A 23,345-nucleotide genomic window follows, 5' to 3' on the forward strand; every position below is an offset into this window, starting at 1 on the left:
CTAATAGGAGCCTTCTTCATCGGTTGTCTCATTTTTAGAGAGGCCTTGGCTATTGACAATGGTGCTTCGAGGCATATGACTCTAGGAGATTTGTTGCAAGAGCTTCGTCCATCTAAGGGTATAGTCACGGCTGGTGACATTTCATTAGTGCCTAGTAGTGATGTTGACACCTTGCCTTTATTGTTTGACCGTCTATCGAGCTTTGTTTCAGAGGCCCTACATGTTTTGGACTCGAGCTTCCACCTTCTCTCAGATTATGGTCTTACTAGACTTCGGACCTGGGTTGTCTTTATCAAGTAGGTTGTCTTTGTAGAGGGTTCTTCTTTAGGAGCTGTTTTAGTGACGGGTTGGTAGGAGAGAGGGCTATACATGCTCCATTTCCCTTTTGTATAGGTTCTCTAAGGCAATTTTCCATAGCCACCTGATGGTGCATTATCTTTTCCACTGGTTCCATCAGTCAAATGATGATTAGGTCACATTATTTCCAAATAAGCTGCTACCTAAATGCTTTTACTTTATAAATTATGCATCAAGTCATTTTTTTATCCTAACGGCCAATCTTCTAAGTTCGAATGCTTTCTTGTGTTATGCGAGGTTGCATGATAATGTCCAACCATAGTAACATGGGACGGGCTTTGGTGACAAGGATGGGGACGGGAATGGGGATGGGGGCAGGAATTGCCATTTCTTGGTACCATGAGAGGGGGCTTTAACATGGGAACGAGACTAGGACCATATGGGGATAGGATGGGACTAGGATGAGAAGCTAGAAAATGGACATCCCATGTTACTATGCTCTTCTCCATTTCCACTTTTGGAGGGGGATTTAGTATTCTCTTTATCAAAGGGGAAATCGAGAGGTGGCAAGTACTTTCAAGATGGGAAGGCAACACAAACAGGGTGATACCCCTTCTTCAAACGAAGTCAAAGAAACCAAAGAAATTAAACCCATAGCAACTCTCTAAAAAGAATAGGTTTTGCGCACATTGCCAACACTAGGGCCATGTAGATGAGGAGTGTTGTACTAAGGCCCAATTCTCCCACCTAAACATTCAACTTGCGATTGTATTTGTGGGTGCTACTCCCCTTGGATAGTTGAGACAAGATAAACATTGCCTCTCCAATCTTGGTAGGTTCTTGGGCAACCAACGTGCACCCATTGATTGATGCCTTGGCTACTTTGGGGTGGGATGTCTTAGGTTATATACAAAGTGAGCTATGCTTGTTCCTTTCTGGTTCCAGTTTTGGGCCTGAGAGGGGTGTTAAGCTAAAAAAGGAGCATTTCTCATGAGACCTTAATTAGCTCACTTAAATAGCCTCAAAACTGAAACTTAATGCTAAAAAGAGTTTCTATGTTCCTTAAACAAACTCTCATAGTTTGGTTGGTTCCTCATCTATAAATAGGTGGTGTTTTCAGTCACTTAGTATCTCGTGCATCCATTCACTACAATCTTCATCTATAAATCAGTTGGTCCCTCATCTATAAATAGGTGGTGTTTTCAGTCACTCAGTATTGTGTGCACCCATTCACTCCAGAGTCCAATCTTCATCATATGGCTGTTGCTGCCCACACATGCTTGAGCTCTCCAGCTGTTTCCACTTAGGTGACATGCCCATTTGCTGGCAATCTGATTTGGAGTTTGTAGACTGCATCATTGCCACCTTGACAGGCTGCCCTGCTGTCCAGCTCACCCACGACTTGCGCAGGCCTGTGTTTTGCAGCCGTGTAGGCTGCCTAGCACAAGATCAACTTCTGCTAGCTGTTGCCCAGCGCTAGATTGCTGTTTGTGACCAGCTGCCATCATTTTCAGGCAGTACATAGTTGTGTACCATGCCCGGCCCTAGGGACTACTGTGTTTTGGTTTCCAGCTTGCTTTTGAAGCCAGCCTTCCTTCTCGGATAGGGTGGTAGATAACCTGATTAACCACTTAAAGCAACAAGCAAATAAATTCACAAATTTGAAATAAAACTTTAGCACAAAAATCTCGGATAGCTGACACGTGATGGGCCCTAAAACTAGTGCCCCTTGCACTATTTCTTTAACTTGTATTGCTATGAATCTGCAGTACATTGAGACGTAGACTGATTTTTGTACGAATTCCAATATTTTGTGCTGTCACTCATGACCAGCAGCATCAAAATCCAATTTGCCCCTTCATTCAAACACAATTGGGGCACAAATTGAATTGAAAACACTTACATGTGGGTAAGTTTCAATATGGATGCAAAATCTCTCTCAGATCTGCTGTAAATACCTCATTACCAGCAGCTGCTCTGATCTTTGGGCCTTTGTTTAATGGACACACACTTCAAGATGGCTAAGAAACCCTAATTATAGTAGCAATTAGGTCTAAATTCAGACTGATCTTTCTACAAATTCCAATATTTGCACTGTAGCTTGTCACTCATGACCAGCAGCATCAAGATCCAATTTGCCCCTTGATTCGAACATGATTTGAGCACAAATTGAATCGAAAACACTTGCATGTGGGTAAGCTTCAATGTGAATGTAAAATCTCTATCAGATCTGCTGTAAATACCTCATTACCAGCAGCTGCTCTGATCTTTGGGCCTTTGTTTAATGGGCATGCACTTTGAGGTGGCTAAGAAACCCTAATTACAGCAGCAATTAGGTCTAAATTCTGCAAAACAATGCTGAATATCTTCAGATTTGCTAAGATGAGGGAGGACGACGGCAGAGGGGAGAGAAACCTTCAATTTGATGCCAAGAAAGTGCTGTAAGAGTAATGCCCTCTTGTTTTAGAGAGAGAGAATCTAGTCACATGCTGGTTTTTAGGGTTTTGCTGCTGTGTGTCACCCTAATTTCTGCACCAGCAACAGTCAATGACCTCATTTTTAGGGTTTCTCGCTGTTTACAGTCCCAGAATCTGTTCCAGATCAGGTGGCCCTGCTATATTGAAGCTTTAGTAGCTGTCTCCCTACCTACAACTGAGTTCTCCACCCTTAGATCAGCCGCAAACAGCCCAGAATGGGAGAAAGACAGCCCAACACGGAAGTTACTATTGCATTTGGGCTGATCCAAACTTGAGTTTTTGCAAATTTCCATTTTCATTGGGGCTTCCACATGCTGAAACGAACAGTCTAGTCCTTTGGCCCTGCTCTCATTTAAAAGAACATTAAATGGTGCCCAGCCTGAATTTTAAATTTGTAAGTCTTGAAACTTTCTACAAACCTTAGTTTAGGACATTAAATCATTTGAAGCTCTAACCCTCATGACACTGAAAGTAACTTCCAATGGGAATTCAATGTTCCTAACCAAGATTTGTCCTAGGTAATCTAGTGGCACTTGTCCACAATAACTTTTGCCAATGTCCCCCAATGCTCAAGCTAGGATAATTTGTCTCAGTGACTTGCATCTAACTTAATTAACTTAATCTTACATTTGCACCTCACATGTGCACAACTTAAGTGTCCCAACTTAAGTATCCAAAGAGAATTAAGTTAAAAATTCACATTCTTGTGACAACTTCCTTGTTGTCTACAGCCTCATCTTAGCTCTGATTGGTGGTTATAGCACTCGGGATGTGTCTCCGGTGGACCTCACACTTTGACTACTCCCTCAATCAGCTCTCTCCTATGAGAGTCATGGGCTGTTGGACAGCATTGACTTTGATAATTTTGTACACGCATTCATTCATTTACAACATTCCTTCATCTACTTTAGAGTTATCTTCCTTATTTGTTTGTGTTTTAATCTACGTTATTTCGTTTTAGTCGTGTTTGTACATTTTGTTTTGTCCTAGTGCAACCACTAGCATATCTTCACAAAAGTGTTACATCCTTGGACATTTGGATGGGCACTAGCAGCATTGGTCACAGCCTTGGGTCATAAAGTGGCCTAATGTTAATGCACTAGGGGGCAATTTAAGGTTAGGCAATGGAGTCTTGTTTATAGGACTCAAGGCCTATTTTTGCACATCATTGTGTGATCACCACTCTTAGATTTTAGGCCTGTTAGCCAACATGTTCGTACATTGGGATAGGTGTGGGCTGGTGGCATGGGATGCTAGTTCTTGGGGCACTTTTGTGACCCAGTACATTGTCGGCCCCAGGCTCAAGGATTAGCCCATTTGGCTGTATTGTTGGGAGGTGAGTTTGATGGCCATTCCCTTTATGTTGTGTTGTGGGTATGGCTTGTTTCATGTCTTGTATTCAGGTTGGATCCTAGGGGGATGTATGTGTGTGTGTGTGTGAGAGAGAGAGAGAGAGAGAGAGAGAGAGAGAGCTGTTGCTAGCTGCATTCCTTTGCTACTGCAGGATTTGTGATCAGTGGGCAGCGCATCATAACCAATGCACATGTGGTGGCTGACCAGACCTTTGTCAAGGTTAGAAAGCATGGATCTCCAGAAAAATTCAAGGCAAAGGTTGAAGCTGTTGGCCATGAGTGTGACCTTGCCCTTCTAACGGTTGAGGATAAGGACTTCTGGGAAGGAATGCAGCCTTTGGAGCTTGGAGGTATCCCATATTTGCAGGAAGCAGTGGCTGTTGTTGGTTATCCCCAAGGTATATCTTAATCTCTTTTTTGCAGCAAATTTTCTGCGGACATGTTTGCTCTTATCTGCAAGGGATAACTTACAGCATTTTTTTTTTCTTGGGACATGTTTGCTCTTCTTAAGTCTAAAGGTTCATGTAAATATATTTTCGATGGCTGTATTTGATGCGATAATGTGCCACCAATCTAGAGCTTAGCTGTACACTGCTTGGGTTTGGGTAGGAGTGATTGCTTAGATTTTGCCATGGACTTGTCGTCTTACACTCTTTCTTTTGGCCATTTTTCATAAAAACTTTTGTAAAATGTCTAATTTATGAAGACAAGAATGAAATGGTCAATCTGGGAAGTAAGGATCCATTCTCACCTGCTTGCTCTCATCTGAAAGCACAGAATGTAGGTGCTAGGCCCTGGGCAGATGCCATTAGTCACTGAGCATTTTGGTTAGGTTTTTTTACAGTTATGATAGCACTCCTGAGTGAACACCTTGTTTTTTCATCATTGTCAAGAGTTTGTGCTCTAATTATAGAATCGTTTTTCTGCCCAGTATTGGTACAGTTGGTTTATTGGGAATCCATCGGAAGTATGCTTTTTTGAGTGTATGTTCATGGATTGCCTGCCTTTATCTATGTTTCCCTATTTTTTGGGGATTCTCTCTTTGTACTCCTAACTATGCATGTGGGACAGGAATTTGATATCTGGAGAAGTTATGATTTTGCAGACTCCCCTCTCTCCTCTCGTTGCTCTGCATTTGATGTTCTGCTTCAGAGTATGATTTTGACTTCTAGAAGAGTAGCTTCTTTTGCAGATCAGTCTTTTGAAGTTTCTCGGACATTAGTTCTCTAAATTGAGCTTTATTTTGGTATTTCTAAGAAGTCTCACTTATTATTTGTTGGGTTTCCACTCATCCTTGTGCTTTCTAAACAGTGCTGTGCTGTGAATGGCACTTGTGTTTTGTCCAATTTCAGGTGTTTATTGAGGAGAGCTGCAGACCTTGGAGTCTGTTAGGTTGTGAAAACTCCTGTACAGGACAAGTTTTTCATTGGTAGCTATATGGTGATAACCCATGTTTTCTTGCCTGTCTAGCTGCAATCTAGCTTATGCAAAACCACAGAACATATGTGCCTCAGCATTCATTGCATGCATTGAAACTTACAAATTTCTTCGTACTGGGGCACAAGGCATTCAGAGAAGATAACTAGATAAAGCTTTTCAGCTGGCTTGGTCTTTTGATGCGGGCTTATATGCTTGTGTGCTTTAGCAGCCATCACAGTTCTGCCTTGAGATCCCGACTCTTTGCACTCCAAATATAGAAATAACATCCCGGTTTCTAAGGTTTCAGATGGTTGTGCTAATGATGTAGGGTCTCATTTCTGCTACTATTTGAAGCTTGTCACTCATTGACCAAAGTTCCATAAAACTGTCCGTTTTGATCTTTTCTTCATATCCTTTCTTAACTGTGCTGGGAGCAATTCAGACAAGTGAGGCTTGCCTGCACAGTTCTGTCATTCATGATATACCAGCTCACAGTGTAGTGGATATGCAAAGTTATTGTTGCAAGGGTGCTGAAAAAAAACATGAGGTTGTCTTACAAGAGCTGAAAGTTATCCTTTAGCAATACAACCACACTGTTTGGGTTGTGCAGGCACATAGGTTTTGAAAGGACCATGGATTTATTGCTTTCTTTCTTGATGGTATAATGTTTGATAGGTATTTTAAAGTTGTCATTTTGTAACTTACCTGCATCCCTGCAACATTGAAATGCCAAACTGCATGTACTAATGGTCTTAGTTTCTAATATGCATTGCATAATTTGTAGGTGGAGATAACATATCTGTCACAGGAGGAGTTGTTTCAAGAGTAGAACCAACACAATATGTGCATGGGGCATCTCATTTAATGGCGATTCAAATTGATGCTGCTATAAACCCTGGAAATAGTGGGGGTCCGGCTTTGATGGAGGACAAAGTTGTGGGTGTTGCATTTCAAAATTTAGCAAATGCTGAGAATATCGGGTCTGTGAAAACACACCAAGTGAAGTAATTTAATTCAATTATCCGGTTCTTTTTTGGCATGCTGTATATGAATGCAATAATGTACATTTTCTTAAAACAGGTATGTTATTCCAGTTCCCGTTATCAACCATTTCCTTGAAGATGTTGAAGAAAGGGGCAGATATGTAGGCTTTTGCACCCTGGGATTGACATGCCAGGCAACTGAGAATGCTCATTTAAGGGAACACTTGAAGATGCCTGCAGGCATGACTGGGGTCTTAATAAGCAAAGTTCATCCTCTTATTGATACCCATCGATGGATCAAAAAAGATGATGTTGTGGTAGAATTTGATGGCTATCCAATTGCAAATGATGGGACAGGTAGGCTTCTCAAATGCTTCTAAATTGTACTATTATTTAATAACCTACAGGTATCTTGTGTGGTCTGCAATATGCATGTTCGGGTAACATGATTTCTTTACTGCTGTATCATTGTTGTTAAAAGTTGTGTTCTTTCAAGTAAACTCCAGGTGTCTCATGTAGTCCACAATCTCCATATTTGAGCAACATGATTTCTTTACTGCTTTATGATTAGGTTAATATTTTTTTCCTTTTCTGTGCTATGCAGTGCATTTTCGTAACAGGGAGAGAATTACATTTGATCACTTGGTATCAATGAAAAAGGCCGGTGAAGTGGGTTTAGTCAAAGTGCTAAGGGAAGGCAAGGAAATGGAGTTCACAATCAAGCTTGGGCCAGTGAGTGATTTTTTCAAATTAGCGAATAGAATACTCTATTGAAGTGGTGATAAGGCAGTTTCGGCTGATCATAGTCCTTTTTTCCTTATACAGCCATTGTTGTCTAGACTGTCTGTGCTTTGCAAATATTTTTAAATTTTTTGGCCTGTACATGATGATTCCTTTCTGTTTATCATTCCACATGGTTAAGCTCTCTTTCCTCTTAATGGCGGAATATATTCCATTGCCTTACTTCTCAATTCTCTTTGAGTTGTTGAGTTTGCTGCCTGCTGCAGCTTTCCTCAGCCTAGTATGCCCTTTCTGTCTTTTGTTGTTTGTGCAGTATACTTTTGGAATTGAAGGTCTGTGATGGTGTTTTCTCTGCAATGACAGGTCATGAGCACCATCGTTAGAAAAAATTGTTGACGTTACCTTTTACAGGGGGGAAGACTCAGTGAATTTTATTGCTGGTTTCTATGATCCCAGTTTTCGAAGTTGAGTGACCATGTGGGACAATGGCCCTCAAACTCCCATTAAATCTGGACTCTCTCTTTGTAATGGTTCAACAATTTTCCATAAGCTGACAATTGGCACTCAATTTGGAAGAGTGTACAACTTACTCCTCTTCAGGGAGAAGTAAGATTCAAAGTACCAGATTGAATATATGTCTAAATGTGTGTCCTGTTGATATTAGATGCTAGTAGCTATATGTAATATATGAATCATTGGGCCATATTTTCCCAACATAATAGTGCTTTTTCTATTGGAGACGGCATTCTTCAAGTTTTGAAATACAACTTTCACTTACCAGTTTTGAAATACAAGTTTTGAAGTATACTTAAAATGTTCTTTTGGTTACCAAATTGGTTGCAAGTCTAGACTGATGTATATGCCTATGTCTTATGTCACCTATAGTTAACTTTTGTATTTTAGGCCACCACTTGCCTTATACTATGTTTGTAAAGGACATAGTTGTCAGGTACGAAAGGTACTATATGGTATGGTACGATAAAATACGGTGCTAAATGGTACCTTATGATTTTGTAAGGTATGGTATGATATTAGTACAAAAAAAAAGATGATTTTTAAATGACAAAAATTATAAATCATTAAATGATAGATCATAGAATACATGTTTAAAGTGAAAATAGCCATTTCATTACAGAATAAGATGAATACAGGAGGGTGACCATCGTGGTCGTATGGGCTGCGCAAAACATGTGATATAACTTCAGTCTAGTATATCTGATACAAAAAAAAGAGAGACCTATGAATCTATGATGAGGCATCACTATCATCATCATCATCATCGTCAGAACCATCTGAGTACTCATTAAGAGAGTCTGAAGCTGACTCCTCGCCATCTGATGATGAGACACACTCATACTCATCCTCACTAATTAGATTACCATCATCATCAAATGATGGCTCCCTAGGTGGCGGCTGTGTAGGCAAGGGGGGCATGTCATCATGAGGCGCAGGATGTGAGCTACTAGAGCCCCGCCTTACATATGTCTGCAAGCCACTCGAACCACCCCTCCTCGATGATGGAGGGTGTCGAATGACCATGCCTCTGCTACCACCTACTCGAACTCCTCGCCCACGAGCACACTAACTGCGAGTATCATGAGTATATGTTGCTATGAGCTCTCTATAGAGCTCTGCAAAAATCATCTCCTCTTCCTCGTCCACCTCCTTATGTATACTCGAAAGAGTATCGCTGGTCAACTTGAATGTATCAACATTCACCTACACAATGCAATGATGCACGTAAGATTGATCATTGGAAATGCTAAAGTCTAAATTGTAAAGTATAAATTTCAAAGTTCAAAGTCTAAAAGTTAAAACAACAAATTTTAAATGTTATGGTTAAGTGTTTAAACTTTACATGCTTCGGATTACCCATGCTGATCATAGTCCTTATCATGCATAAGTTAGTGCGGCAATAGACTAGCCGCTCTAACTGTTGTGTGCTAAGCCGATTGCGAATCTTTGTGTGAATGAGAGAATAGGCACTCCAGTTTCTCTCACATGCACCCGAAGAGCAATCCTGAGCAACGACCCTTATGGCTAAGGGTTGGAGGGTCTCCAGTGCGTATCCAAAGTTTTGCCACCAAAATAGAGACTTGACAAGTGACTCTCTCCTCCAACAAGTGGGAGAAGCAAAAGCCACATGCCCTCTCTGATCTACATAGCGTCCTAGCTCCTCCAATATTGCATTGTGGTCATCCACAGAGACCACACCAGTCAAATAAGCAAGCTGGTCCGAACAGAATTCTCTATCATCCATGACGGCCGGTGACTTGTAGGCTGGATGTACCAATGCGGCAAAACCATGGATGGGCTTATGTATCCACACCCATCTCTTCTCTCCCATCTCTAAAACATGTGTACGCTGTGTCTCTGTGATAACTGTACAAGCATATGCCTTCACCAATGTTGCTCTAAAGAAGTAAATAAGAAGACCCATGGTGGACCCCTCACAATCACTCATGCGCAACACCCTATAAAAGAGAATCACGACAATGACAACGGCACGAACTTTTTGCCAAAATTGCTCATTAAGGCACAAGCGCTGCATGACTTTGGCCTCCTCTGTCTCATGCTCATCCCACACATTCCATAGAGTGGACACCACTGCCTGGCGTAAGGCGGACCGCACCTCATAAAGGCGCTCTAGCAATAACCACATGTAAGTAAAGCGAGTTGAAGAAGGCTTCTTCAACTCCAATGTGCTATGCTCACGATACATCGCAAGCACCTTTACCTTTACCGTGAAGAATGTGACAATTGATGTAGCTTTGCGGACCACCCTCTTCACCCACTTGAGCTTTCCAATGTCCTCCATGAGCAAGTCCAAACAATGACTTGCACATGGAGTCCTCACAATTGTAGGAAACTCGGCCTCAAGCAAATGACCTATGCACCGACAATTCGATGCATTGTCGGTAACAACTTGCACTATATTTGAGAGACCCACTTAGAACCACAATTTACAAATTACAAGTAAGTATACTTATTACTAACAATACTTAGAAATTGGAGGTCAAAGAGAGAAAGAGTCTAGAGAGAGTCGAAACTTGAGTCTTTCAAGTTTCAACTTCCAAGATTCAAGAATGAAGAGAGATGGGGCCCAAGGGTTGGGGGCCTTGTGGCCCGAGGTGAAAGAGAGAATCGAGATAGATCATAGATACTAGATAGAAATTAATTATTAGAATAGGGAGATAGATAGTTATGCATAAATAAAATTTCAATTATGAATCATGATATTATCATAATGAAAGAAAGTAAAACAAATTTAAAAGGCAAAGTGCAATGTATACCTCAATGATAGTTTGTCGAATGTGGCGGTAGATGAATGCGGCCATGGTTTTTCTTCCCCTCTTGTCGGTATCTACAGCCCGTAAAAAGTAAGTGCCGAGTGGACATGAGATGGGTATGTTGATGATGCCCCGTTTCTTACGATCATTCCATACGTCGGTGAGAATGAAGCAATCATATTTTATCCATGTGGCCCGAATAAGATCAAGGGCTCTATCAATCCTCTCCTTCTCTTCATCAATCTTTTTCATCCTCATGTCATTGTATGTAACAGTGGTCCATTCTTCACATGGACCCACATTGGCAATGGCTTTTACCATCTTTTTCCATTGCTTTTGCTTTAGGAGATTGAATGCAAGATTGCACTCAATCACTGTGCGTGCAATTTCAATGTTCGCAAGTTGTTGCCTTTCTCTAAGAAAGGCAACCGATGCACGCACATGATTGGGAGCTTGAGAGAGAGAGGATTGTCTCTCCGGCATTGCATGAGCCTCCACTCTTTGTCTTTTACCGGAGCCGGATACGGATGTGGAGCCCCCACCACCAATGGTAGAGGCCTCTCCCGCATCGGTTGAAGATACGTCAACATTTGATACTTCCTCCTTAGTAGGCATAGGAGTTGGTGCTGATAAGCCACTTCCTCCTCCTCTTGTGGATCCCTCGCTCATCTTGTGGAGAATCTCCTCCGCGATGTTTTGAGGGATCTCCTTGCATGGAGCAACTTTCCCTCCCGTCTTGAAAAGATGTTGGAGAAGCCGAGTTGCACCACTTATATAGCGCTTCGCGCAATACTTGCATGTCCAATGGTGGGAGTTGGACTTCTTTGTGTCCCTCTCCACATGGATCGCATGCAAATTGAAGGCCTCGTAGTCATGGTGCCGATGATGGATAAAGAGGCCAGAGAGAGAGAGAGAGAGAGAGAGAGAGAGAGAGAGAGAGAGAGAGAGAGATGCTTGAGTCTCGACTCTTGAAACTTGAGTCTTGAAAGTTGAAAGGGAGGGAGACTCCAGAGGCCCGATGGTTGGGGTAAAGTTGAAAGAGCAAGAGTGAGAGAGAGGGGATGGGAGATGAGAATGGCAAATGCTTTGATAGGGTGCGGGATGGAGGGGATGGGAGATGAGATTTGAGAATGGCAAATGCTTCGATAGGGTGTGGGAAAGAGGGGATGGGAGGTGAGATTCGAGAAGGACAACTCAGAAGTCCATTCACAAATCAAGATCCAAGAGAGGAGGATGAGAATGGTAAGTGCTTGCTGAATTGGTGTGGTAGCATGGAGGAGAGGAGCACCTTTTGTAGATGAGAGAAGGGTCAAAGTTCAAACAGTCAAAGAGGGGTCAACGGTCAAAGAGAGGGCTGCCAGCTGGAAGGAATCCAAAGAGGGCTTTGGGGGGGGGGGAGGGGGGGGGGGAGTGCATGGCTGGAAAATGGGGTGGGATGAGGTATCCAAGGCTTCCAACCCCCCCAAAAAGTGCCACGCAGGCAGGCGGAACGTGCAGGAGTAAAGGCAGGGGCGTAGGAAACGGGGGATGTGGGATTGAGGACATGCAGACCAGGTGGCCCAAATAGGCCCAAGCAAACGTACAAATTTGTAGGGATACGTACTGTACGGATCGTACCATATGGACAGTACCGTATGTCGTACGGAGGCAACTATGGTAAAGGATGGGGCTCTTCCACCTTTATCCACATTGCAGTTATTTAGATTCTTGTCCTAGTTCCTTCTGCTGAAAGGATCATAAATGGACACCCAACTTTGCCTTGGCCTGATGCAGTTGGTTGAGAGTTCAGTTTTAGCCATTGTAAGTCTTCACTTTGGAGCTCTTAACCTCCTGTAAGGTAGTAGATGCTATCAATTAGAGTTGACATAACAATATTCCAATTTGAAATTGTTTGATCACAACTAACACCTGTGCAGAGGCGCTAGACCTAGTTCACAACCTAAGTTCTGTTACCTGGTTTGTATAACCTTGAGGGCACTACATTGACACTGAGGAAAATGTTTTGAACCAATCTGGATTATCAAACTTGAGCTCTTGAGCAATCTAATACCGGTAAACCATGTGTTTTTTTTTGTTTTTTCTGGGGTCGGGGTGGGCCGGGGGGGGGGGGGATGCTGAATTCTATTGATGCCACTTTTGGATTTAGTTCTCTTTGCAACTATTAGCGTATATGAAGCTAACTGATCTATTTTCATATTTTGCCTCCCAGATTCGTCCCCTGGTGCCAATTCATCAGTTTGACCAGCTTCCAAGCTACTTTATATTTGCAGGCTTAGTGTTTACCCCTCTTACTCAACCCTACCTACATGAATATGGCGAAGATTGGTATAACACATCTCCAAGGAAACTTTGTGACCGTGCACTTTATGCAACACCGAAGAAATTTGGAGAGCAAATTGTTGTCCTTTCTCAGGTAGGAACTGAATCTGGCTCCATCTGGTTGATATTTTATGACTGTGTAGGATAATAGTTGCTCATAATTGGCAGATGGAGTGTCATGCAGGTGTTTTCTGTTCTGTTCAAAAGTATGTTGTGTTCTTGAATGTCAAAATTGAATGAATCTTTATTTTCTAATGGATTTTCAAAATTATTACTGGAAGATTTCATAAGAATGTTGTTGGAATCATCATTTAGGTGTTCTATTGTTGTTGTGTGATGCCATGAATAGCAAGTACTGCACTTTATTCATGAGGACAATCTATGTGTACCTTGTATATTTGTACTTAAGGGTCCACTGTGGTTATTATTATCATCACTAGGTCCATTAGCTAAGCTGCATAATTCAGCCATGTTGCAGCTTCTTGAGACAAATCAGAAGTTTTGGAATCAGGTAGCATTCTAAAAGCACGGAAGCATGCACATACAAAAATCGAAGGCCCCTATTTACTTGTTTGTACAACACACAAGTGCACAGTGGTGAACATCAGTTACTGCAAAAGCTCAAGGAGTAACAAGTGCAAGAACGGGGCTACAAAGAGAGAGAGAATCACTGCAAAATAGTGTAATATGATGGATGAAGTACCAGCCTGAGCCTGCTGGTTGTAGAGGCTAAGTATGGCTTGTGTAAATTCAGGAGGAGGGAGAAGAGTACAAAAAGATGAGATATGCTTGACAAGTAGGGCGGACTCCCTTACATTGTGGGAAAACTGCTGTCCTTGGGGGGTCAGTCTGCTGCACCTGTTCGGACTTGCTGGGCCATGTGGACTGGCTTGTTCTCATGGCAGTCACCTAGGGGCGGGGTCCCCCAACCCTCATGCATCCAAAACACCTGCCTTTGATGGCCTCACATGTGGGACAAAGAAGAGAAAACTATCTTCAGCTGCGAGGATTTTGAAAGCAGGAATGAGGTCTAAGAATTGAAACCTGATTTGTTTGTAGTCAAGGTTATTTAGATATTCTAATCATTCTAGCGTTGACATTACTCTTACTGCTCCTGCATACACAACGGTCCTAGGGGGAAATTTTTTGACATGCTTACTAAGGTGAGTTTTTTGGATCATCAACACTTTTTCTCAATTTTAATAGACATGTCTTCTTTGACCTTCACACCTTCCTTTTTACAAGAGTAGATTTCCCATTATGTGGCCTCTTTGGCTTTACACAACCTTCTCTTTGGGCACCCCAATATTCTTTTTCCTTGTGGAAGACCCTCTATTACATATCATGCATCAACTTTTCATTTTTCTTGACATCTCTCAAAGCCGAGTCCACGTAGCATTTTTTCATTTCCCTCCTAGTTCTCCCTAAAGGGCTTGCCGGGATACTGTTCCTTGGCCTTGTGTGATTGTCCTTATTTTGGTCTCCTGCTTGTGAGCTTCAGTTTGAGTCAAGCGAGGACATTTGGAGCTTTGGTAGTGTATTTGTCCATTTCACTTGTTCGAGAAACTTTAGATGGAGGTCCATCTATGCATTTGTCTTGGCAGCCAGTTTTCCCTATGTTCTTGGCTGGCATTTATTCCATCCGACAGGGTGAAAATTATGTCAGGCATGGGCATCGTTGTTGTGCATTTTATCTTGCACTTGGCACTATTTGCTGATCCAATGCAGGTTGGCTAGTTTGCTGATTAGGTCCTATCTATGGCTGCTCTCCCACTTCACCAGTCAATCAGTTAGTGCATCTTTTGTGCCAGCTGTTCCCATCATCTTCTGCCTGTATTTGGCACCCATGTTGACACTTGAGCTGCATGTTGGGCCTGACTGTTGCAACCTTATATCATTCAGTATTTTGTCAGTTTTGTTTCTTCATTCTACTTAGTTTCGTGTCTCTCATCTCTACTTTATTGTGTTCACTTTCCTTTCCGCTGCACACTCTCACATGGTATCATTTGCCTTGTTGAGAGCTGGATGTGATTGAAGAGGAGCATCTATTCATGGCAAAGGAAGGCGACACCATCCAAATGCTGCAGATCTGTGCTTTCAGGCAAGGCAGCCACTTTCCAGTCCTCTCCTTCCGTGTTACCATCTGAACAGTCCTCATCTTCCCGTGTTTTTGTTGGGCAGCACCATCCATGTGTTGAGCGGCATCATCAGCTGCCAGGCGACCATCTTCATCAGCTGCTCATCGATCGAGGAGTGCTCCATGTTGAGAATCAGAGTTTGCAGCATTGGAATGTGTGCACAAGAGGGAGAAGAGAGCTCAAAGTACAAGAATGAAATCTTGCTTAATAAGTTGCTTAGAGTACAACTTGGGTACACTCTCTCACTCTTGATAGTGACCCATAGGCTGTTTATATAGCCTTTGCTAGCTAGGGTTAGGGTTTCCCCTGCCCCTAGGGCTATTCACACTCATCTGTCCTTATACTCCCTTGCTTACAATGGGTTTCTATGCCTGTCTTCTAACACCCCCCCTCAATGCCAGGGTGGCATTGTATTACAAAGCATGTAAGAGATTCCCCCCCTTTTTGGGATGCCTTTATAAATCAGGCTTACAAGGTGGTTTTAGGTAGATGATTTAAATAGTCAAAACAGTCGATCTTCAGATGGATTGGAGACATAGTTGGCCACCAATTCTTTGGGTATTTCAGGAGTGTTGGGGCATTTACTAGTGATATGCCCTATTTTATTGCATTTGTTACATTTCATCTTCTCGGGATACTTCTTCCAGCAGTTGTTTACAAGATGTCCTTTTTTCTTACAGAAAGAACATCTAGTGAGAACTGTATGAACCAATACTTGTTCACGGGAATTTGAAGTTGCTTGACTGTTGCTGCTTTCTTTGTGGTTCCTCTTTTCTTCATCCAAATAGGATTGAATGGTACTTGCCAAAGTAGGATCTAGAATGTTGGTGAGAGTGGTTACAAGAGTAGGAAACACCTGTTTTACAGCTTTTAGGAGAATAGCAATAGCATCTTCTTCATGTATTGGAGCTTGTACAGAAGCAAGCTGTGCCATAAGTCCCTTCATATGAGAAATGAATTTTCCCAAATCTTCTCTTGAACGATATTCCAAGCTAAAGAATTCAATTTTAAGGAAGATTTTAGTATTTTTGCCAGTGGCTCCATAGAGCTTTTCAAGCTCATCCCATTTTTCTTTAGCAGTGTTTAGTTGATCAACATGATGAATCAGGGATTCATCTAAGTGTAGCATTATGATTGCTTGAGCACGTTGGTCATCCTCTATATCAATCATATTTGCAGAGTTTACAGCTCTACTGCCTTGAATGAGAGGCCAATACCCTCTCTCCATCATTTTGTATTTTATAAGTACCTGCCATGGGTGGAAATCCTTGCCATCAAACTTTCGAATTTGTGGACGGACATCAGCATATGTTGTGGTCATTGGGAAGGTCTTACCACTTGTTAGGACAAGGGCAATGTCTAGTCCCTTACAGACTTTTCACTGATGCGGAAGCAAATTAGACAATGTGAAGTCAAAGTTACAATGAAAAGAAAGGTTGAAAATCATATAAGTGTAAAATTTCAAAGTATGACTTTGATGGTCCTTTCTTATGTGCAAGCTTCTTCCGAGGTTTAATAGTCTTTTTAGGTTTTAATGAAGTAAACCTAGACTGGACTTCAGGCTTCTCCTTGTGGTATGACTTAGTGGATGAAGCTTGTGTTGGACACGGTTTGTCTATGATCTCAATGCTTGTTGCTGATGATTCCGAGGAGAGTACAATGACACTCATGCTATTGATTTCACTGACCAATGTACTTGAGACAAAGTCACTCACAGTATGCAATACACTTCTAGTGCATGATGGTCTATGTGTTAATTTTACACATAACCTTACAACGATATATGAAGAGGAATAAAAAACTCACTGGGTTTTAGTGAATGCCCAGTAAGCAATTAACCTGATGATTCATGATTAGTGTTTAGAAAACACTATTGTCAAGCTTAGTGAAGTGCTTGAATGGAACCCGGTTGGAAGTCGGCTTTCCGATGCTTAGTGATGTCCATTGAGCATGCCCAAGAGCTTTAGAATCTGGAATGGGCTTCAGAGACTCTGCTTCAGTGATTAGAATCACTGTTAATGAAGCTCAGAGTGAAAACATGACAAAATGTCAAGCTTGGAGCTTGTTGGCTATGGCTGCCCAAAAAAACACAGTTAGGGTTTGGCAGAGATCTCTCTCTGTGAGAGGAATTTCCAAGAACCTTTTTAGCTGAGGATAGCCCACTTGGGGGGCTATCAAAGCCCCAAGATAGCAGTATGATTGCACTGCCTGCTGCGTGTACAGCAATTCGACTTCTGCGTTGTCAGAAAACTGCACCGTTTCTGAAATTCATGCAATGCTGCCCACGCCGTCGACCAATCTTGACGTCTATCGTGCCAGGCTGATTCGCCTTGAGATAGGCAAGAAATCCCTAGAAGAAAGCAGAGGGAGATATGGCCTCCTTTGTCCTCCCCAAGTCCTCCAATGGAGGTAGGTTATAGGCAGCTATGGAGGAAAGAAGGATAAGATGAAGGAAAGGATAGCTCATGTGCACTTAGTCATAGCTGATGCTGAGGGAAGCTGAGGAGATCAGAGATGGCTCTGATACCATGTTGAGAATTAGAGTTTGCAGCATTGGAATGTGTGCACAAGAGGGAGAAGAGAGCTCAAAGTACAAGAATGAAATCTTACTTAATAAGTTGCTTAGAGTACAACTTGGGTACACTCTCTCACTCTTGATAGTGACCCATAGGCTGTTTATATAGCCTTTGCCAGCTAGGGTTAGGGTTTCCCTTGCCCCTAGGGCTATTCACACTCATTTGCCCTTATACTCCCTTGCTTACAGTGGGTTTCTATGCCTGTCTTCTAACACTCCAGATCTACGTTTGCATGAGGGCGGCCTGTTTCTGAGCCATTTGAGCAGATTCAGCTGAAGCCTGCATTTTTCTCTCCGAGACTTATGCTTGAGAAGATATGCTAGGGTTTGCATAGAGAAAACACGGAACGTATGAACACAAGTGAAACACAGTAACTCCGACAGTAAGGCAATAGACGTGAAATGCAAAATGCAAAATGCAAACACAAACAAAGAAGAAAGAGAACTTTGAAGTGAATGTATCGATGCTGTAAATGAATGAGAGAAAGTACAGAACACTCAAGGGTAGAGCCACCGACAATCAGTGGCTTGTGGTAGTGGGTTGAGGGAAGTGTTGATGTGTGCCATCCATCGGAGATGGATCTAGAGTGTACTAATGAAACCAACCTTCCTTCCCGGATAGGGTGTTAATACCTGATTAATCACTTAATTATAACAATTAATAATTGAACATAGATTGAAATGCACAATTTACCTTAACAGTCTAAGACATTGGACACCTTGTTGATCCCAAAACTAGCGTCCCTTTTGTTATTTCTTTAACTATAATTGCTAATGGATTGAGTATAAGCTAAGATTCCACATTCTCCTTTGTTGATCCAAAAGCCCTATTGCTGTACAAACAAACAACAAACAATTAGGGCCAATTGCCCCTTGATTTTCACCCAGGACTTGCACAAAAGGGACCCCAACTGGCCAAATGCTGCTCCAAATTCACAATGGATGAGCGAGCATCTGAAATCCTTGACAAATTCCTTGAATTGTAGGTGTTGATTTTAGTGGTACGATGCCGATGGCTATTCAAGTGGCTGCTCATGCTGAAATTGCACTTTCTTTTTGTCCAAATCATTAGATGTGGCATTTTTCAGCAGCTTTGACTCATTAAATACCACATCTTGGCTGCATAGCACTTTTTTCATGCTTGGAACCCAAACTCCATAGCCCATTTCACTTTCATCTCCATAACCCATGAAGATGCCTCTGGGATTTCATGTCAAGTTTGGTTCTGCTATTAACAGGTACATGTATATAGCATTCGCAGCCAAAGACCCTTAAGTGGTCATATGAAGTAGGTTTGCCAGACCAAACCTATTCAGGGATGCCACTTTTAAGTGCACTATGTGGAGATCGGTTGCAAATATGCACTACGGTTTTAAGTGCCTCTCCCCAAAATGATTGCGAGAGATTAGCTGTGGACAACATGCATTAAATCTTCTCACATAACGTGCGATTCATTTGCTTAGCCACACTATTAGATGATAAATTATAAGGAGATGTAAGCTCTCGTTTAATCCCACTGACAGCACAAAACTTATTAAATTCTTTAGATACATATTCCCCTTGTTGCCCATTCTTATGCATTTTAATTTTAAATCCTTTTCAGTACTAACAAATACATAAAACTTTTAAAAGCGTCTAATGCCTCGCTTTTTAGCTTAAGCAAGTAAACCCATAGCTTTCTAGAATGGTCATCGATAAAAGACACAAAATAACGAAAACCACTATGAGTTTTTATTGGCATGGTACATACATGAGAATGGACTAAATCCAAGATACATGCCTTCTTAGAGGCTCCATGAGAGTATGAACTCTTTACATGTTTTCTGAAAACACAGTCATCATAAAAGTCAAGCTTCGAGTTTTTCACATCAACTCTTCCAAGTGAAGAAAGTGTCTATAAACCCTTTTGGCTCATGTGTCCAAGACGCTTGTGCTATAACTCCATGTGTGATTGCACTTCTGCAACTGCAACAAACTTTTCAAGAAGTGCCTTGCAATGGAGATAATATAGAGTTTCTTTTTTATCGCCTCTAGTGAGTAGCATAGACCCTATATGTATCTTTCACATTCCACCACCAAAGGTAGTGAACTAAACCTTGTTGTCTAGCTGCTTCATCAATTCTTGATCTCCATCAAGAATTAGCACTTCTTCATTGCTCATAGGCTCTTCTCCAATGGTGATTGAATTTTTTTACTCAAGCGTGGAGTTTTTATAATCCATTGGAGCATTCTTCATTGTTAGAAGTTGAAACCACATTTGGGTAAGCATTATGGGACCAATTTTTTATTGAACCTGAACCTATGGAACTCAATCTTGATTAGTTTTTGATTGAAGCTAAGACTAGGAGTTTCCTTGTGATTTCCCTGCTTGATTTTGATTTTGATTTTGATTGTGATTTGAAGTTTGATTTTGTTTATCCTTTTCTTGTTGTCTCTTTTGAGAATGAGCAACAAGAGCCCCCTTTGAGAGATTATTCATATGAAACCGATCAAACATCTGTGCATAACGCAATACTGGCACTCAAATTCATAAAATGTGGGTAAATTGGGCAGAGAAACCACTTGTTGCACAAAATTGAAGTATTTACGTAGTAGCTTGTTAAGAAACAATGTGACTTGATTGTCAGAGGACTTAGGAGTCCCTATAGTGGAGAATTCGGTAAGGAGATGTCGATACTCAACCGACTTGACTTTCAAGTCATCCCGGTCAGAGATTTTGAAGTTCTAGAGCTCATGGTCAAGATTTATTTGACGGGTCCTGTCTCGAGCTACATAGCAATCAGTCAAGTGTGCCCATCGCTTTGATGCTAATTCAAAATGCTGAAGTTGAGAATGAAACTCAGGCAATAAGCCCTGTATTAGCTTGACAATAGCGGAGGCATTCCTAGCCTTCCATGAGCTGACAACCTCGTATGGAACAAGTGCGAGATCGGGTTGGGGTTCCAACCCATGCACAAGATCCCATAGGTTCTATGAGTCAAGGACATGTCTCTTCAAGTTTGACCAAGTTGTAAAGTTTGACTCGTTAAAACGAGTCTTGTCATTGAATGCATGCTTTGCGGAAGATGATGTAGAATCATGAGGTGTCGAGAATGTGGGGTAAGATGGATGTGGAGGATAAAATGGTAGTGGTGGTGGTGTAGGTGTTTGATAAGGAGGGGGACGAGGTGGGTAGGTAAAAATAGGCTGAGTGTCCAATGAGTGTCTATTGATACAGAGGCATTGGAACATGAATGTTTCCATAAGATGCCAGTGGAGGTTGAGGCACTAGGACACGTAATCCCTGTCCAAATATTGGCTAGGACACAACATGATGACTAGAGGGTCCATAAGGTAATGCCATGGAGGCAAACTGTGGCACCAACAATTGATCCACACTCAGGAGAGACTGGGGAAAATACCCATGTTGCAATGATCTCAAAAGTGTGTGAGGAAAAGGTGGAACACCACCTAGTTGAGGAAGAGATGAGTTCCTAACGATTGTGCCTAAGTTTGAAGAACCTTCTAGTGTGGTGAATGAAAACATATGTGATCCTTCATGAGATGCAGCATGCAGTGCAGTTAATGGAGACTGAAAGGATGTGGCAGCGGAATAAGAGGGTGGGATGGGAGGGATATTAAATGGATTTGTGATAGGTGTAGATATGGGAAATAATATGGGTTCCTTTTGTCCATTAAATATATTAAATTGAAATGATGATGATGAAGATGCACCTACTTCATTTTGACCTTTGAAAAAAAAATTGTTTGAAGGAAAAGGGGAATGGATACTCACAGTTTTTTGTTTCAACTGCTTACCTAGTCTTGAGTTCATAAAGAAATGTCTGTCTTCCTCATCACTTATAAACCAAAAATTGTTTTGCATACGTCCTTTATCATGAAAATCATCCATACCAATAGGAGAAGGAAAATCATCACTAACAAAATCTGACATGCATATTTGTCAAGTACGAAAGGTACGATACGGTACGGTACGATAAAATTCGGTACTAAATAGTACCCTATGATTTTATAAGGTACGGTACGATATTAGTATGAAAAAAAATTAAAATGATTTTTTAAATAATAAGAACCATAAATCATTAAATGATAGATCATAGAATACATGTTTAAAGTGGAAATAGCCATTTCATTATAGAATAAGATGAATACATGAGGGTGACCATCGCAGTCGCATGGGCTGCGTAAAACATGCGATACAACTACAGTCTAGTATATTTGATACAAAAAAAAGAGAGACTTGTGAATCTATAATGAGGCATCACTATCATCATCATCATCATCATCATCAGAACCATTTGAGTGCTCATCAAGAGAGTTTGAAGATGTCTCCTCGACATTCGATGATGAGACACACTCATACTCATCTTGACTAATGAGGTTATCATCATCATCAAATGATGGCAAGGGAGGGATGTCATCATGAGACACAGGATGTGAGCTACTAGAGCCTCGCCTTACATATGTTTGCAAGCCACTCGAACCACCCCTCGATGATGGAGGGTACCATGCCCCTGCTACCACCTACTCGAACTTCTTGCCCACGAGTACGCTGATTGCGAGTGTCACGAGAATCTGTTGCTATAAGTTCTCTATAGAGCTCTGCAAAAATCATCTCCTCTTTCTCGTCCACCTCCTTATGTATACTTGAAAGAGTGTCGCCCATCAACTTGAATGTATCAACATTCACCTACACAATGCAGTGATGCACGTAAGATTGATCATTGTAAATGCTAAAGTCTAAATTGTAAAGTATAAATTTCAAAGCTTAAAGTTTAAAAGTTAAAACAACAAATTTTAAATGTTATGGTTAAGTGTTTAAGCTTAACCTGCTTCGGACTACCCATGCTCATCATAGCCCTCATCATGCGTAAGTTAGTGCGGCAATAGACTAGCCGCTCTAACTGTTGTGTGCTAAGCCAATTGCGAATCTTTGTGTGAATGAGAGAATAGGCACTCCAGTTTCTCTCACATGCACCCGAAGAGCAATCCTGAGCAACGACCCTTATGGCTAAGGGTTGAAGGGTCTCCAGTGCGTATCCAAAGTTTTGCCACTAAATTAAAGGCTTCACAAGTGACTTTCTCCTCGAACAAGTGGGAGAAGGAAAATCTACATGCCCTCTCTAATCTGCATAGCATCCTAGCTCCTCTAGCACTGCATTGTGGTCATCCACTAGGACCGCACGAGTCAAATAAGCAAGTTGGTCCGAACAGAACTCTCTATCATCCATGACTGCCGGTGACTTGTAGGCCGGACGTACCAATGCGACAAAACCATGGATGGGCTTATGCATCCACGCCCATCTGCTCTCTGCTATCTCTGGAACATGTGCAGGCTGTGTCTCTGTGATCACTGTACAAGTATGTGCCTCCACCAATGCGGCTCTAAAGAAGTGAATGAGAAGGCCCATGGTGGACCCCTCACAATCGCTCATACGTAACACCCTATAAAAGGGAGTCACAAAAATGACGACACAAACTTTTTGTCAAAATTGCTCATTAAGGTACAAGCGTTGCATGGCTTTGGCCTCCTCATCCCACTCATTCCATAGAGTGGACATCACTGTTTGGCGGAAGGCTGGACCACACCTTATAAATGTGCTCTAGCAATAACCACATGTAAGCAAAGCTAGTTGAAGAAGGCTTCTTTAACTCCAATGTGCTATGCTCACGATACATCGCAAGTACCTTTACCTTTACCGTGAAGAATGTGACAATTGAGGTAGCTTTGCGGACCACCCTCTTCACCCACTT

General features: G+C 41.8%; 2 protein-coding genes across 2 annotated transcripts in view; one reads left to right on the forward strand and one right to left on the reverse strand.

Moving 5' to 3' along the window:
• LOC148021498 (protease Do-like 10, mitochondrial) overlaps window positions 1–23,345 on the forward strand; it is a 56,756-nt gene that overhangs the window by 27,878 nt on the left and 5,533 nt on the right. Inside the window, exons 2-6 of the mRNA XM_087696907.1 lie at window positions 4,279–4,524; window positions 6,330–6,525; window positions 6,626–6,885; window positions 7,133–7,260; window positions 12,769–12,972. Of these exons, the coding sequence (XP_087553033.1) occupies window positions 4,279–4,524; window positions 6,330–6,525; window positions 6,626–6,885; window positions 7,133–7,260; window positions 12,769–12,972 (1,034 nt within the window). The remainder of the gene's footprint in view (window positions 1–4,278; window positions 4,525–6,329; window positions 6,526–6,625; window positions 6,886–7,132; window positions 7,261–12,768; window positions 12,973–23,345) is intronic.
• Window positions 7,489–10,890, reverse strand: LOC148021499 (uncharacterized). The gene is made up of 3 exons (XM_087696873.1): window positions 10,878–10,890; window positions 9,128–10,200; window positions 7,489–7,620 (listed from the first exon to the last, which is right to left on the reverse strand). The coding sequence occupies exons 1-3, from the start codon at window positions 10,888–10,890 to the stop codon at window positions 7,489–7,491; spliced, it is 1,218 nt and encodes a 405-aa protein (XP_087552999.1).

Source organism: Lygodium microphyllum, chromosome 17, assembly GCF_053477565.2.
Source record: "Lygodium microphyllum isolate KBCC chromosome 17, Lygodium_microphyllum_v1.1.10, whole genome shotgun sequence".
NCBI classification, from domain to species: domain Eukaryota; kingdom Viridiplantae; phylum Streptophyta; class Polypodiopsida; order Schizaeales; family Lygodiaceae; genus Lygodium; species Lygodium microphyllum.

Excerpts from the sequence above, each read along its gene's own strand:
- LOC148021499 (XM_087696873.1), bottom strand. Across the intron at positions 7,621-9,127 it reads GCATGGGTAATCCGAAGCAT|AGAAAACACCATCACAGACC; the intron begins GTAAAGTTTAAA and ends CTGTCATTGCAG.